The sequence below is a fragment of the Nymphalis io genome, chromosome 19 (assembly GCF_905147045.1).
Source record: "Nymphalis io chromosome 19, ilAglIoxx1.1, whole genome shotgun sequence".
Lineage (NCBI taxonomy): Eukaryota > Metazoa > Arthropoda > Insecta > Lepidoptera > Nymphalidae > Nymphalis > Nymphalis io.
In genome coordinates this window covers 5,252,447-5,270,820 of record NC_065906.1, presented here as the reverse complement: position 1 = coordinate 5,270,820, position 18,374 = coordinate 5,252,447, and the positions used below count along the sequence as shown (strand labels likewise).

General features: G+C 32.5%; 2 protein-coding genes across 2 annotated transcripts in view; one reads left to right on the top strand and one right to left on the bottom strand.

Moving 5' to 3' along the window:
* Positions 1-124: 124 nt before the first annotated feature.
* LOC126776170 (zinc finger protein 723-like) lies at positions 125-12,411 on the bottom strand. The gene is given in 10 exon segments (XM_050498470.1): positions 125-464; positions 1,918-2,037; positions 4,682-4,806; positions 6,196-6,321; positions 6,548-6,689; positions 8,525-8,736; positions 9,445-9,602; positions 10,288-10,374; positions 11,242-11,434; positions 12,049-12,411. Coding segments are annotated over 10 exon segments (1,599 nt in total). The 3' UTR covers positions 125-391.
* A 373-nt stretch (positions 12,412-12,784) lies between these two features.
* LOC126775790 (RNA helicase aquarius) overlaps positions 12,785-18,374 on the top strand; it is a 73,562-nt gene continuing 67,972 nt past the window's right edge. Inside the window, exons 1-6 of the mRNA XM_050497879.1 lie at positions 12,785-12,941; positions 13,751-13,851; positions 14,854-15,010; positions 15,416-15,620; positions 16,417-16,609; positions 17,037-17,190. Coding sequence (XP_050353836.1) covers positions 12,855-12,941; positions 13,751-13,851; positions 14,854-15,010; positions 15,416-15,620; positions 16,417-16,609; positions 17,037-17,190 — 897 coding nt within the window. The 5' untranslated portion in view covers positions 12,785-12,854. The remainder of the gene's footprint in view (positions 12,942-13,750; positions 13,852-14,853; positions 15,011-15,415; positions 15,621-16,416; positions 16,610-17,036; positions 17,191-18,374) is intronic.

Below are 18,374 nucleotides of genomic sequence, written 5' to 3'. Positions count from 1 at the left end.
AAAGCTAAAACTCGACTAAATACTATAAAAATACATTATATATTTAAAGTATTTAATTGAGGTTTAATTCTTCACATAAATCCATATTACATTAGTTATAACATATTTCGTTGCTTCACAAAAAACTATCAAACATATATACAAGGCATTATTATGGTGGTTTCAATACGTCATATTCTGGTGTCATGATTCTATCTCTTGGCAGTCCGTGACACTTCACACTTCTAACAAATAAAGTCATATTATTGAAATGTTACAAAGTTACTTGAAATGCTAAGTTTCTAAGTTTCTTCTGTGACAGTATTTAAAAACGTCAAATTAACCTCCTTGGCAGCACATAACTTGAAAATCTCAATAAAATTGGTCATATTTTATCCTAAAATATTTTAATCTATTTTGCATCACTGCCGTTTGCCTGAATGCCGTGTAGTGTTCTTTTATGCTTCCACATATCTCCGGAACGTCTGTGAAAAGAATAATTACGAACAATCCAATTTAAGAACGTACAAAAGGAACATATCAGCTACAAGCAAACGACCAGCGACATCTGTTATAATTTTTAGGAACTATTTATTTGAAATAATTATTCACATTTATGACTATTATCGTACAAAGATGAAACATGACATTTACTTTATTTCACACTCGTATGGATATGAACAGAAGCAGTTGACTTGAATGATTTAGAATAACTGAGCAGTAACTCCGAGCAAACTGGGAGGAAGAAGGTAATTGTATAATTCACACTTTTATTTACTTTCAAAAATGATAAAATATACATAGCGACATGATTAATCGCACACCCTATTTAAGTAGTATATTTGTCACTTTGCGTGTTTGCGTAAGGTACTTGACCACAAAACAGAAAAAGAATGTTTTTATAAATTTAATTGAGTAATTACGTGTGTATTATTGTATACTGGTAAAATAGTTAAATTATTTCATAGTATGAAAAAAATATAACAAGAGCATTTCCATCAAAGTTTTCGGCGGTTATTCTGCCGCTATATAGTACCAAGAATTTCAATTAGCAGCAGTTCTAATTATTATCGACAATGTAAATGTTTATTATATGAACTCTATATACTATATTGTAACGAGGAACACTTAAATTATTTAAACAGTATTTATATAAGTAACTGTTAACATATAAGACAAAATGTTGAGCCAAGATTTAAACATTGAAAAGTAATTTAATTTTATGGATAGTATATACCGCTTGGATTGGATGTTTACTTCTCTTAAATTGATTCCAATGAAACAGGATATATACGACGATAATATCTTTGATTATATAATTAACTCTTTTTTGTAAAAGTATTGTTTTTTTTTTTTAATTTTACAACGTTAAAAGTCTTTGATTATAAATACGGAGCTTAACCCACAATGCCATATCACTGCTAATTAAAGAATAGAAATGTTTTCTTTTTCGCGAGGCAGTCTACAGCATTATTTTCAATAGCCATCATTATAACCTCATGTTATAATTACACTTGGAAATTTTAGTAATAGTTTTGTTTCGCACATCTACGTATTCTGCAGATTGAGTTAATTCGCTCTTAAGCTCTCTAACAACATTCGAAGCTGCCAGAGACAAAAAGGGCCTAAGTGGTGATTTTTTTTTCTTGGAGTGATATTGTTTTGTAAATCAAGAAATGCTTAGAAAAAAAAAAAGATTTTAGTCCCATATACCCTTTTAGTTCGAATCCCTTTATTTAAGATCTCTAATGACGTCATGTCTGACACGCGGGAGTGAACTGAATATTTAACGACATTTCATTTGTCATCATCGGAATTAGATTGTAAAGTAAAAACTTAAACAAACAAACAGAAAATGATTTACAGTAATTACTTTAACATTTAATGTTCTATTGATTGGTTGTTCTATTCAGAGAGTTTTATTAAAATAAAACATACCTAAAGGCAGTTCCACACACGTCACACTCGTGTGGCTTCTCTCCTGTATGTATTAGAGTGTGGACGGTACGAGCGTAGGGCCTTCGGAATGCAGCGCCACAAATATCGCATTTGTATGGCCTGGAAGAGAATAAGGCTCAAGCTCCAGTGGATGAAACTATCGCTTTATATTACTGACATTATAATTATTAATCAAACTTAGCATGTTGATGAACGTAGTAACTATATAACCAATGCTATCAAGACATCATATATTTATATACCCAAAAAAAATATCAGTTACAATAGAAATATCTTCTAATCATTCGCCCTGTATAGGATATCTTCCTTAAAGTCAAAATCTAGGTTTAGGGCCTATTTGAATTATGATTATTTATTTATTAATGGTTGTACTGTTATTGTAGATATTCTAATATAGTCTCCGTTGAGGTGCTCAACCTAAACGAACCGGTCAGTCGGTAGAAGAAATTGCTCGGCCGCGAGAGATTTTACTGCTTCTCGGCCTCGACTCCTGATGTTTATCTACTATCAACTTTAATTACGTAAACAAATTCCATAAATCTTATGTATTTCAGTTACTTCGCCATATATCCATGGTTTTATGTGACAGTTGAATTACTCTACAATCTCGAAACATGTATTATTATTTATTCCACAATAAACATTTATAATTAAAATTATTGTCTTTAAATTAAGAAATATTTACTTTAGTCTGATTAAGGGACTAGATGTATAGTAACGCCATCTATTGGCAAGTAATCTTTATTATTAATGACATCTAAAACAAATATTTAACGAGAGCATACAAACGATATTTACTATAGATTAATTCTATTTTTCAACAATACGTTATAAATTTTAACATTAATGATAAATCTAATGTAGGACCATTTTAATGTAGATTATATATGTATGTATAAGATATACAGTAAAGTAACAAGTAACAGCCTGTCTATGTCCCACTGCACTAAGACTGTTAAATGATTCTTTTATGTAGAAATCTACTCTTTGTTATATGTACTTATTTGGTGTTGTCTTCTTGGTGTTAGGGCTTTGCGCAAGCCCTAACACCAAGAAGGGCTTTGCGCAAGTCTAGGTAGGTACCACCCACTGATAACATATTCCACCGCATAACATTACTTAGTATTGTTATGTTTGTTTGAAGGAGCCGGTATGTTGAGTGAGCCAGTATAACATAAGTTCCCAAGATTGGTGATGTAAAGCCAATGTCTGTAGACGACGGTGACTATTTACCATCAGGTGGCCCATTTGGCCGTCCGTTTACATATTTTGTATAAAAAGTCGGTCGCATTGCTAATACCCGCCATTCTCGTATTCGTCATTTGCCAAACCATGAGAAATTTCTTTCGATGTTTTCCTTGCTTGCAGATCTTAGTTTTGAAAAAAAGCAATTAAAAAAATAATATATTTTATACCTACAACTTAGTTTCAAAGAAATTCATCAAACGTTTTTATGGTCAACATTTACAGTTAATAGGAAAATGATCAAAAGCGAATCGAGTTTGCGGACATTTTTACAAGATGTTTTCTTGTGTTATTTTCCTTTACTGGAGAGCATAAATGTTAAGAATTATAAAATCGCGATAAAATATATATTAATTGATTTAAAAAAACCAACATAATATATAATTGAATGTTTACATGCTATGTAAAGTAACAGCCTGTAAATGTTCTGAATTAAGTCTTCTCCCCCTTTTATTCCACAAAGTCTTATTCCACAAAGCTTCTCCAATGGGGTTGTTGGATACACATATGACAGATTCTTATCTGATATGTGCAGTTTTCCTCAGGGTAGTTCCTTTCCCGCTGAGCACGAGATAAATTACAGACACAAATTAAGCACATGAATATTCAGTCCAGATTTGAGCCCAAAATCTTCGGTTAAGATACTGGCGTTCCAACCACTGGGCCATCTCGACTCGCTCGCTGTTATGCCAGCTTAAATTATAAATAATATGAACAATAGGTAAGTTAAATAAACAAGTGAGAATATTCCGTTGCAGTTTTGAAATAAGAGATCCTTATTTAGGAGTACGATATGACAGATAAATTAATAGTATTTTTGGCTATGGCCTGTAGATATTAATTACAATGCAACATAAAGCTTCATTAACAATTTTTAAGGTAAAAATAAAAATAAAAAATTTATAAATCAGGTAGGCGAATGGGCAAATGGGCCACCCGGTGGTAAATGGTTACCACCGCCTAAAGACATCGTCACTATAAGAAATATCAACCATCACATACATCGCCAATGCGCCACAAACCTTGGAAAATAAGATGTTATATCCCTTGTGTCTGTAGTTATAAGTAGATATTTTCTAGAAAGAATTATATATTTAAATAATTCGAAACGTAAAAACGTTCGTATCCTACAAGTGTCTATGACCTGTTCCATCGCGACAGTCCACTTCGGAAGTGTATATAAAACACTTAATTGTATATGTGTGTTATATAGGTAATTTGTTATTTAGCACCTTTCAAACTCACCTCTCACCGCTCGGACTGGGTGGCTTGTTACGTGCAGGTCGTTGTACCTATTTTATATATTTAATGCCACCATTAAACTTTGATATACGCGAGTCATCATAAGTAGTGCAGGTGAGATGTTTCATATCGAGATGTAAAGCGAGCGAGCGATTTGTTTTCCTTTGGTCGGTGCTCGTGTTTCCCAAGGCAGAGCTCCTCACAAAAACGAGGGCAGGAGAACGTAGATAAGTCCAGCGTGATCACCGGCGCTAACCTTTGGTCGGTGTGAGTGCGCGCGTGCTCACGCAAGCGTGCGGCGGCGGTGAACGTCTTGGGGCAGGCGGCGCACGCGAAGGGGCGTTCGCCGGTGTGCGTCCGGCGGTGGTCGTCGCGCTCCACCTGCCACGCACACAACTTCACACACTATCCTATGAAAAAATTCTGGGAACCTTCTATAACTATGGATTGTTGTTATTGCGAATGTGTTCATGTTTTTGTAATGACGATCGAAGCTTCGTTACCGATATATCAAGATTAGAGTTTTTGTTTTGATTTTAATTAATATTATTGTTTTATTGTGTAATTCTTGTTTCGACAACTTTAAGATTTATTATGTTACTGACAAAAACATATTTTTTAACTTTAAATATTTTTACCAATCTGTATAACGATGATATACCGTAAACAGGATTTGAACTCGACATTGAAATGTTAAATTAAACAAATTCATATCATTGTATATTGTACTAAGAAGGCTGACATAAATAATTGAAGTCAGATATTTTTTGTTCTCAAAAAGTTATTGTAGCAGCGGTCTCACTTGAGGCAGTTCAACTTGAAGTCACAAAGTATATTATAAGCGAAAAGTTTCCTAGATTAAATATGTTCTGTTAAAGTTACAAGTAAAGAACATTGAAACTCTAGCTTACAGTGTTCCCGGAGGTTTCGAGAACACGAGACGCTGTATTCCCGCCAAAAAGTTCAAACTCATTGAAACTTTTATCTACGAACCGTACGTTTCAAATAAAATACTTTTAATTGTTTTTATCAATCGTTCAATAGTTATAAATGTTGATAGTTCAAGTCTGGAGGTCATATTAAAGTTTATATATATATATATATATATATATATATATATATATATATATATATATATATATATATATATATATATACGGACATTTTAAGATCTTATTTACGACTCGCTGGTCTTTCTTGGTGACAGACCCCAAGGTCACGGATTCAAATGCCGGGTCGAGCGTAAGTAAAACTTATTAAGTTTTTTATAAAAAAAATAGAAGCTCGAAGTTAAGAAAAGCACAATCTACACCTGATCTTGTCTGTCCGTCCAATGATCAGACTTAGAGTGACAAATAGAAAATGTACCTGTATTTGAACACATACTTCATTCTTGTAGATTGACTGTCGCTTGGATAAATATTACATATTACTATTACAGAAACAAGGAATATTAATCTTATTAATAAACGTTAAAATAACGTAAATAAGAAAAAATAATTTAGTTTAATAAAATTTAAATGATAATAGTTCTAATAAAAATAAAAATTTTAATCTATTCTCGACTCTGTATCCTATTGGACTTGTTTCTTTAAAAAAAGTACTTATATAAAATTTGAATTAAAAAGTTGCAGTTGTATCACCTCAATACAAATATGAGAGAATATTGGAGGGAAAAGTACAGCGTGAATGTGGTTTTTTTAAGAACTTCCTTGTCAATTTATATTAATTTATTCTATAAATGGTTCGTAAGTTTTATAACACACTAACCTTAACTTTAAAGGCCTTCGAGCACAGGTCACAAGGATACGGTCGCTCACCAGTATGCATGCGCATATGAATCGCCAAGTGACCGGACTGGTTAAATCGTCGACCGCAAACTCTACATGGATAACCCTTGAGAAAATTTGCATAATATTACACCTGATCTCGTATTATTATTCCACATTTTTTTCTAATTTCAAAAAAGACTGTGGAGTATAGTTTGTTAGTCAGTAAATGAGTTATATTTTACTGCCAGTACTTCTATATAAGTATTTAAAAAAAAAGGAAATTAATAAACATTTGATTGTCGTTTATCAGAAGCTCAATGTAATAGATTTTAAAAAAATATAAAACTTACAGGCTTTGTTACTTTGTGCATTTTCTTGTGTGTGTGCAAAGCGCACATGCTGCCCAAAACCTTGTCACATTCCTCACAAACATACGCCATGAGCGGCGTGCCGGGGGGGCGATCCTCGCCCCGCTTGTGACGATAGAGCTCTCTAAGTTCACATCAAGATTAGATGAGAAAGAGCATCCGCGGTAAGTTTTTGTTAATAAATATAGTTTTATTCAAATGTTATAAGAATTCTATAAAATGTCTAGATGGCTCAATACCTAGACCATTTGAATGTTAAACGAAAAGTGCAGGTTCAAACGTATTTTCGTGTGCTTAATTTATTATTGTGTTCACAATTTATCTCGTACCCGACGGTGAAGGAATACGTCGTGTGGAAAATTGCATGTTTCGAAATCCTGCATTATGTTTCCCCATGATGGAGCCTGGTGGAATAAGATCCAGAACCTTGTCCTCAACAGAAATAGTGGGGGTATTTACAAGCGGACAATTTCACACATAATGATTTACATTGAGAAACAAAAAATAGTTATCAATTACTCTTCAAGCACAAACCATTACCGCGTGAAATTATGTTGGGAATACTGAATCGCAGTTCCGATTCTCGGAGCGAAAATGAGCCACTATTATAGTCAATAAGTCGGGTTATCAATCATTTAGAAAAATAACGCCTCATAAATACGCTATTAAATAACATAAAGCTACATGAATTGATTGGTCTTGCATGGTCTCACATCATGGCACACATGTCATGGTGTGACTCGCATGGTCGCAGATATTATCCTGACCTATACAAGCTTTACACACAAACACAAACACATAATTATTTATACTAAAGAAATATCAAATAAACAATGTTTTTCAAGCTTGTATTGAATATTTCATGTTGTTGGGTGGAAGTTTAAGTACATATACATATGTATTTTATTTTATTTATTGTAAACCACCAACGCCTATATAGCCTATTCCAGTTGAAGAAAGAGTAGGTATACATATACATAAACAAACTATAGATTTACATAATCCATGCGATGTGCTAATAACTCTGCTATGTTATGTACTACAAACGGTTCCGAATTAATATATATTTATTTATAGACACATGCAGGTTTCCTCACGATGTTTTTCTTCACCGTAAAGCACGAGATGAATTATAATCACAAATTAAGCACATGAAAATTCAGTGGTGCTTGCCCGGGTTTGAACCCACCATCATCGGTTAAGATTCACGCGTTCTTACCACTGGGCCATCTCGGCTGAACTTCTGCCTGACTGAAATTCTGCCACATGTGTATTCCACCAACCCGCATTGGAGCAGCGCGGTGGAATAAGCTCCAAACCTTCTCCTCAAAATGAGGAGAGGAGGCCTTTAGCCCAGCAGTGGGACATTCACAGGCTGTTTCGGTTATAACACTGGTGGTAGGGTACTGGTGGTAGGGCTTTGTGCAAGCTCGTCTGGGTAGGTACCACCCACTCATCAGATATTCTACCGCAAAACAGCAATACTTGATATTGTTGTGTTCCGGTTTGAAGGGTGAGTGAGCCAGTGTAATTACAGGCACAAGGGACATAAAATCTTAGTTCCCAAGGTTGGTGGCGCATTGGATATGTAAGCGATGGTTGACATTTCTTACAATGCCAATGTCTAAGAGCGTTGGTGACCACTTACCATCAGGTGGCCCATATGCTCGTCCGCCTTCCTTTTCTATAAAAAAAAAAAAAAAAACACTACTATTCCACTCAATTACTTAATGTCACTTAAATTTAACTTCTAAAAAAATTGATACTATGAGAAACAACATGTTATGTCCCTTGTGCCTGTAGTTACACTGGCTTATTCACTTTTCAAAAATAAACCGGAACACAAGAATGCTACGTATTGCTGTTTGGCGGTAGAAATTGTAAAATGTATAATGGGTGGATGGCACCCAGATGGCCTGCAAAAAGCCTACGACCTAGTCGTGTGCGCTCAATAATCACCTAGCCGTAGCGAAAAGTTGATTACAAGATCCACAGTTCCACATCTTGTTGTTGTTGCAAGTGTTGTACGGACGGCGTTGCCTGTTCGCTGGCTTGTGACTTTGTATCTCGTGCACCTTTAATTCATCTTCGTTACCGCATTGCTTGCCACAAACGTTGCAAAAAACATAATTTCCGGAAATTGGTAATATGTTTGATTCTATCATGGTTTCCTCCTGTCAACATAACAAAAATACAGAATATATTATACTAACTGCTCCGCGTAGTCCACCTCGTGGGTTGTAGTCTGATGTTATATTGGCTATCCAATCGGACTGAGGATCAATTCTACTAAGAAATTGTCACTTTGTCGATGTCTAATCGAATCAAAACGTAATCATTGCCGTTTCACCGCTTTCTTATTCTACTACCACAACGATCCGGTTATGGTTCAGTCGAACTTGAATTGGAATATAATCGGGAACGTATCGTAATCGTTATAAAGTAGAAGAATTAGTCCCCTGAAGACCACGAGTGAACCAGATTAAAGTGTAAAAAAAACTCTCTAACTCTATGACATTAGTAAAGATTGTTTGTTATATTCGTATTCAAGAAAATTGATTGAATTTTAAATAGTTAAGATGGATAATAATCATTATTAGCATCTTTTTAATTTTTTGTAACCTTAATAGATCAAAGGTCAACTACTATGCATATGTTACGGGTTCGATTCTGACTAGAGGATAGGCGTAGTAATCCCTTGGGTTATAACTACTAACTAGGAGAAAATAGGAATTTTACCTTCCTTAAGCAGTAATTCCTTGAATAAAGCTATGAGGAGTTTTTATAATAAGAGGAGAATAAGAGTTAGAATTAAAGCCGTAATAATACTTAATAAGTCATATTTTTATAACAATCAATAATTTACTCACTGATTGTACTGGGTAGAAATCTTCTTGCCCGAAGCAAATCAGGCGGTGTCGATCTAACGCGTCCCCGGTTGCAAACAGGTAGCTGCAGTATTCGCAGACGAACATAGAACTGAGCCTTCGTGAACCCACGGCACCTTTGCCGCTGATGTCCGAACAACATAATTGCTCTAGAAGAAAATTAGATCCTTGCCGGACCTTCATGCAATTTTTAAACTTCTCCTTTGTGGAAAAGCAGTGTGTCGATCTCAAGCGAGTCTTTTGAACGACTCGCACTTGGCTGTCACACAACCTTTTTCGATGGTTGGATCCATGGCTTGTCTATATGCACGTAGCACGATATCTTGCAACTTATACAGGATTCCTCTCTATATTTTCCTTCGCCGCAGAACGCGAGATGAATGATTCTTATCTGTATTTAAGAATGTTAACATCCACGTCTGCGATTCACTGGGTCAGTTATCTTAGATTTATATAAATTACCTAAAGGTAAAATTATGTAATCTTAGAGGTTATTTAGTCATTTAAAGTAACTTGAACATTCATCAACTTTAAGCAGTTAAAAATAGTTTTTAACGATTTATCGGTTAGCGTCACCTCAAGGATCTGAGTCAAGAGCTCTCCAAAGTATTCATTCACACATACAGCATTTATCGTACTGGCGAGTGGCACTTGATATTTGAATAGCTACAAATATACTTTTACTAAAAACAATACGAATACTATCGCGATAATATGACGTCTACTGTATTGTGGTTTTTAACTTTTACTCTAATTAATTTGTATCTTTTAGCTGGCATTTTCCAGGGAAGAACAGTGTGTATGTATGTCAATAGCGGGCTAATGATTACTCACCGCGGGGTTCGGATTCAAGCGCGGTCGACAGCACTCGCTCGCAAACACCACACACCAGCCATTCGCATTCAGAACTGATATTTGGTTCTGTAATAAAAACAATTATTATGAATAAAAAAATATATATGCAAAAAAAATATTTTTATTGTAATGAAACGCATGCTATAGAATTATATTCGCTTTTTATTTGAATAGTAATAAGTGTCCACTTTTAGTAGTACATGCAATTTGCTGACCTATTTTATAAAGTGCACAGTGCAATGCTATGTTCGTCCTTTTGTCGTTGGTCCGTCGTTCGTAGTCAGGCGTTTCGTACCAAAAATGAGAGAAAATCAAGGCATTCGACCTAATTGCATTGCTGAACTATGCTTAGGTTTAGAAAGAATACGGAATACAAAATATACTTGTAAAGCTAATTATTTAGTGAGACGTATATTTTTATTTAATTTTCTTTTAATATGAATACAATTTGTATATTTTACGATATTTAAAATAGAATAATTTTAATATTTTTTAATTGACCCTTAACTTATCATTAATCAATATTACAAGAAGATTGCTAGATATAAATTTTGATGTTTTTAAGACAATCTCACGAAAGATTAGCCAACTATGCAGGAGATATTATAGTGTACAAGTGTGTGCGCAAACACAGGTGCACTATCTATTCCTTAGCTCTCATAATCCGAGGGCAGTCAGACACGACCGGAAAGAGTTCAGGTGCAGGATCAACGGCTTTACATGCTTTCCGAGGCACGGGAGTGTACGCACTTCCAACTTCCAGACAAAAAACCCATTATTATAAATAACTTTTTATTGGCCCAACCTGGAAATTAAACCCAGGACCTCCGGTTCTGCGGCCTTACATCTAGCCACTAGACAAGTAAGAGAATATTGGATAATATCACTATCTACTACTTTTTAATATATATATTATAAATTGTCTAGGGCTACACGCATGTTTTTTACCTTCAATAGTATTGTTGAAAGCAGAAGTCAATGAAGGGCTCGTTTCTTGCTCCGATGAGTGGTCGGAAGCGTGTGTCGAGATTGTGTGATCAAGTAAATCCTCATCGGTAGTGAAAATTTCGTGGCAAATGACGCAAGAATGTAATGCTAATAAATCAGGGTCTATATTTTCTGCAGTCTGAAAAAATATTGAGGCTTATTTTGATAAAAACTAAAACTGAAAGCTGATATGTATGGTAATGGGACTATAATTTAAACGGGCCCTTTTCTTTGTTTAGTAGCCATTTCTTCTAAAAAATTTACTCTTACCTAAAATACATATTATGGTTTTTTAACCAATTATCGAATTGGCGACAAGTAAAATAAATTTAAAAAAATGTAACGATGTTGATATTTCTAGTAGTTTCCAAAAACACTTGAAAAACAAAGAGCTAAGACTACTTTATCTAGATAGAAGAATAAACCTAATCAAAGTAGACTATTTTAAGCACATTTATATCGTAATTATGTATAAGATTTACTAAACATAAAGCAACCACTGCTTTTATGTAAATTCTACTGAGAACAACTGACAAAAAACTCATTAGTAAAATAAACAATCGCTAAGTTTGAGAGAGAGATTCTGTGAAAATGTCATCACTGTAAAATACAGGTTCTAGTCTTTAAAAAAATATTTTTAATGATTTTTTAAATTGATATGAATAAACCTTATTCGAATTTCAAATATGTCAAGAATTTTAAAACGCCATTTTTTTACAAGTATTCGTAATAAAAAATTAGACACATTTTAACCTTATTTTTATCAGAAGATGCTTCAACGGGAAGTAGAAATTGGTTGACTATACTATCATCTAATAAAATTGGCTCATAGTTGAGTAAATTATTTGATTGCACTACGTATAATTCTGAGTTTTGTTCTATGTCCAAAATGGAAGCGTTATCAACATTAAAAAACCGTCCAGAATTATTAGAATTAAACGATAATTGATTTTCTACTGTAGAGATAATTTCTTCTGTAACTTTTACAAGATCTTTATCATTCAATACTGTATCAGTTACCACAGCATCACTGTTAAAAATTAGATCATCTGTACTGTAATGGTCACTTATACATTCAGTTAATTCTTTGTAAGGAAAATCAGGTGGGTCAAACATTGTTTTGTATGCCTGAAACAAAATAATTTTCATTAATGCTTATTTTTATTAGAATATGATTTTAATGGTATATAAGTTCAAACCACTAAAACTATTATAATTGTACACAATAAATATGTAATGTAATAAATAAATCTTTCGTAATCAATTATTGCAAGCCTTAACTTTATTTCTATGTACATTAAAAAAGGTGCATTTTGCATTGGTGCTATTATTCATAGTTTAATAATTCGATTTTATTTAATACATATTGTACTTAGACTTTTAAAATACAAATACAATGGTTCCCGTTATATGCTGTTTTAGAACGCATTATTATCGCTGAGCTTCGTTTTGACATTGACAGCATTTTGTTTGACATAATAAACATTGTTGATAAACGAAAATTTCTTGGTATTAAGTTTTTTTTGTTATTATCTTAAATTAGTTCGGAGTAAATCAAAATGAAAGTAGACGTACAACCGGCCCCGGATAAACCGAAAATACCTCTACCTACACTCTCTCAAATAAATGCAGATAGAATAACTCTGGTTAGTATAACGAGGTTATATTTGCGGCATTTACTTGTTACCTGCTTCCATTTCAGCGTAATTTAAAATAAAAATAATAATCATAGTAAAATGGCTTAATATTTTCATGTAACTAACAATTATGAATGAAAACTATTTTTTTGTATATAATTAAGAAAATCATTTTGAGGTTGCTATTTACGTTTCAACATATTTTGCAATTATTTATTGTAATTACTACTAACATTTAACATAAACATTTTAATTTCGTATTCAAATCAAAATATCAAAAAATTAAGATTGAAAATACCTACAATAATTTCGGGATTTCCTTAGTTGTTGTATCTAATCTGATATATTAGACATAATTTAATTTAATTAACATTTTTGAGATTTTTTAATTTCCATTTAGAATAAAATTTGTTTTATTTTATGATGATGAATTAATAATATGATATAAATAAACAAATAGAAAATGTTATAAGCTTAATAGGTACTGATGAAGTGGTTTTAATATAATAACTTGTATCGGCTAAAGACCGAAAAAATTTAAAAATTCTTTAGCTAATATTAAAGAAGTAAAACTTTACACATGTTTTTAAACCTTAATACAAATAAAATATCTTAACACAACATATACAAATACAAATTAAAGTAATATTTTATATAATATGTGAATCATTGTATATGTTGAAGATAATTATGTAATTATATCATGTAGCCTGCCTTTTATAACTACATGGTAGCCCACTGGTCTTATTTATACAAACAAATCTATGTGACAATCCTCATTGAATTTAAAATCAATATGGTTGTTATAATGATTGCAGCTCGCGAATCAGTACTGGTCACCACAAACTAAGGATGATCACTTACCTTATGATGATGCTATCGTGGAATCTATATACCAAGCAGAAATACTGGGCTCTAGGTAAGTATTTTTTTACTGTAAAGATAAATTATGTTATAATTTTTTAAGTCTAAGCCTCATTGAATTGAACAAATGACTGTTTCAGGGTCAATAGCCTAATAGATAGGGGCATTGACCTCATTTATTTTTTAAATTTGCCAGTTTTAATAGTTATGGGTGTTGTTTGATTATTCTTTGTGAAAAATTAGACATTTAAAAAAAACTAATATAAATCTATTATTTAAAATAATATTAATAATTATTATAGATTTTATGAAGAATAGATAATATATACCAATAGTTCTAAATTTAAATTTTTGATTCTTGATGTTGATAGAATTATCCTAATTTTTTTTCTTGATTTTAATTGTTATAAAATTTAAAAAAAGTAAATAGATTTACTAAAATTTTTATTTCTATACATGATATAATTACTTCACTACTATTTTTAACAATTAATATTATGATTAATAATAATATATAAATTTCATAGACATTATAGAAACAAGAAAATTATTTAATTGCTAACATTTTATTGGCCTTTTAAATATTTGAACTCTTTTTTTGTCTTTAGTTACAATTGAATTTATTCAAATGCTTCAAATTATATCTTGTTAGCTAGTTTATTAATGACCTAAATTTATACCACATAGAGTTATGAAAAAAAGGAAGAGCTAAGACAGAGGGTAGAGATCAGAATGCATCAGTTGTTTGTTGTTACAAACAATAGATAAAAACACAATCCACACATGAGAAAATCACATGTTTTATATCATTTTGATTATAAAAGTTTATGGTTATGATTAAATTTAATAACTTACAGATTATTTAATTTTAATAATTATTAATGCATTTTAAATGCAAACAAAAGTAATATATAAAACAATCACATTTATGTTTGACAGAGTATTTTTATTTTTTCTAAAATACTCAAGTGTATCAAGAGCATCTTATTTTCATTATGCTTGGTTGATGCATTAAGATGTGAAAGGACATACATAATGGCATTTACTACTTTTCCAGTTTTGCAGTACGACGTATAATGATGCTAGAGTTTTCTCAGTACTTGGAAAACTATTTGTGGCCACACTATGAATCTGGGAAAGCGTCTCACTCGCATATGATGTCTATAATTGTCATGATCAATGAGAAATTTCGTGAAAGAGTACCAGCTTGGCAGGTTAGTAATAGTCTTTTATGTTTGTATATTTTGTAGTTCACATTTAACCAATTATTAACAATTGTCATCTGTTAAAAAATTAAATATTCAATTGTTATGTTTTAAAAATATTTTTATATAGTAGTTAAGTCTACAGTATAATAATAGTATAGGCTAGTAAAGACTTATTTATTAAACATTTGTGTATGAAAATGATTTTTTATACATTTTTATTATAAGAATTACTGTGTTCAATTTTTTTCTAAATATGTCTATTTCGAAATGTAAATCCTTGCTAAAGTGATGGTCTACAATATTTAAAATAACGGATTTTAAGTAATGTTTACGTTACGTAATAAGATTAACCCTAACAGCAGATCTAACTCTATTAAACTTTCACTAAATGGTGTATTATTTAAATTCCAGGCATTCCTCAAAAAACCGGACCACTTCCCAGGATTTTTCGAGCAAGTACTAAGAGCGAGTATCGAAGAAGAAGCCAGGAATATGCGCGAACAGACCGCATTGCTACTGTTCTTGAACCACTGCTTCGGCAGTATGGAAGTGCAATTATGTCGCGACCAAGTCAAGAGGCTCGTGTCTCTTAGCATGTGGATCAGTTTGCAAGAAGGTGAGTACCATTAATAATTAATCGAATATAAAATTTAAATTTATTTAATTTTTCATTTTATTACAATCAAAAGAATTTGCTTATTAACAAAATAAATAACCAAAGTTTGGACAATATTTAGTATTGTGTTCAGGGAATAATAGCACTAAAAAAATCGAAAACTATTTTAAAAACTAAATACTTCATGTTGACTTTATTAACTAAGCTATTCGCACAATATATTGGTACCCTGAAAGTTGGTATTATTTTAGAATTTCATAAAATGATGAGTTGGAAAAAACTTACATATATATATATATATATATATATATATAAGCAATGTCCAGTCTAGTTTTATTTGGTGCCTTGGATTAATTTATACAAAAATATTCCCGACACTTCTAGCAATCATATGTAGAAGTGTTTAATTTAATACGTATAATATTTATCCAAAAAATATTACTAAAAACAATTATGTTAGAACATGCAAATTAATAATCAAATAAAAATTACGCATCAATAGCTTTATTGCTAGTATATAGTTAAGAGGTTATGTAATTTAAAACAGCAATACTTGTTATTGTTGTGTTCCGGTTTGAAGGGTGAGTGAGCCAGTGTAATTACAGGCACAAGGGACATAAAATCTTACTTCCCAAGGTTGGTGGCGCATTGGCTATGTAAGCGATGGTTGACATTTCTTACAATGCCAATGTCTAAGGGCGTTTGGTGACCACTTACCATCAGGTGGCCCATATGCTCGTCTGCCTCCCTATTCTATATAAAAAAGTAATACTTAACAAATTTAAATAAATTTTAGGAAGAAGAAATCAAGAATTTAAAGCTGTGCCCAAATGGCGTAAATATTGGCGAGCGATACAAAAGAAAGATAAACCAGAGTTGTTGGAGAAATTAAATTGGGAAAGGCACTACTTGCAGCGTCTGATGATTAAGTTCACCCGGATATTGGAGAGCATACCCGAGACAGGCGACGCTGATGTTCATGCTATTAGGTAAGAATTTTAATATCAAAGTATCCAAAATATTAAATATTCACAGCTGAATTATCACACCAGCTTATTATTCTATGTGAAAATTTGACGACGACAATGGCCATGGAGTTAGGATCGGACTAAACTAAACCATATACTTAATATATAGAAACCTTGAAAAATAAACATATAATTATATAGTGACAATAAATATTCACACTATGAGAGGTATTAATGAGCCTTTAAATTCCAAAAAATCAGCTAACCGTATGTAAGATGGGTTTGCGTCTTATATTACACTGGCTCACTCACTCTCCATACTAGAACATAACAACATACAGCATTGCAGTAACTTATTATGTTATTAATAAATATTTCTCCCTATTTACTGATTATGACATCTAATTAAGAAATAGTACACATTTATATATTTTTAATTCTTTTATAGATATTGCGAACGCTTCTTGGAGCTGATGATTGATCTGGAAGCATTACTGCCTACTAGGAGGTTCTTCAATACTGTGATGGACGACTGTCACCTCGTGGTACGATGCCAACTAGCGCCCCTTGCGCGGAGACCTGAGGGGCAACTATTCGCACAGGTAAGTGAACTATATAACCGTAACAGCCTGTGAATGTCCCACTGCTGGGCTAAAGGCCTCCTTTCCTCTTTTTGATGAGAAGGTTTGGAGCCCATTCCACCACGCTGCTCCAATGCGGGTTGGTAGAATTCACATGTGGCAGAATTTCAGTGAAATTAGACACATGCAGGTTTCCTCACGATGTTTTCCTTCACCGTAAATGGTTTTAATTTTAAATCTAAAGAAATGCCTGCTTTCTTATAACGCGAACTTCGTTACTTGGTGGTCTGTAAGTCCCCTGGGTCGATACCACAGCACATATTCTATCGGTAATCAGCAATACTTAGTATTGTTGTGGTCCGGTTTGAAGGATCACAGGCGGTTTGAAGGGTACATTATATCTCAATTTCCAAGGTTGATTTTTGATGGTGCATTGGCATTATGAGGTGCATTGGCATAATGAGGACCATTCACCATCAGTTCTACCTATTTCATTAAAAAAAGTTTTTAATTTTCCTAAAAATATATGTTGTTCATCTTGACTTATAAAAGTAAGGGTATTATAATCCCCTAATTTTTTATGCCACATGTATATTTGTAGTAGCAATTTAATTATGCAGTATTAATAACCATCTAGACATTGGTTTCGGTTTTCTCTTGTTAAAACTAAACCATATAGATTATTTTTAGGTAATTTATAGGACATTTGATTCCATGTAATAGTTATCTTAATACTTATCTCCAATTGGGCTAAAAGTAATAAGATAGAAATTTACTTTTAGGTTACTGAAAAAAAAAAGCAAAACACTAATAACTTATATAATATATATTGAAAAAAAAAATATTTTTATGTATGTTTTAAAAAAAGTTTTATTTACTAGAATGTATTTTATTTAGTGTGTTGCATCTCTTTAGGGTTTAACTACATTAAGGGTTAAACTAAAATCGTACATATAATTTCTAAGTAAAAATAGAATCACTAAAAGTATTAGCAAGGAATGTTGTCATGGTGGTAGGACTTTGTGCAAGCTCGTCTGGGTGGGTACCACCCACTCATCAGATATTCTACTGCAAAACAGCAGTACTCGGTATTGTTGTATTCCGATTTGAAGGGTGAGTGAGCCAGTGTAATTAAGGCACAAGGGACATAACATCTTAGTTCCCAAGGTTGATGGTGCATTGGCAATGTAAGCGATGGTTAACAT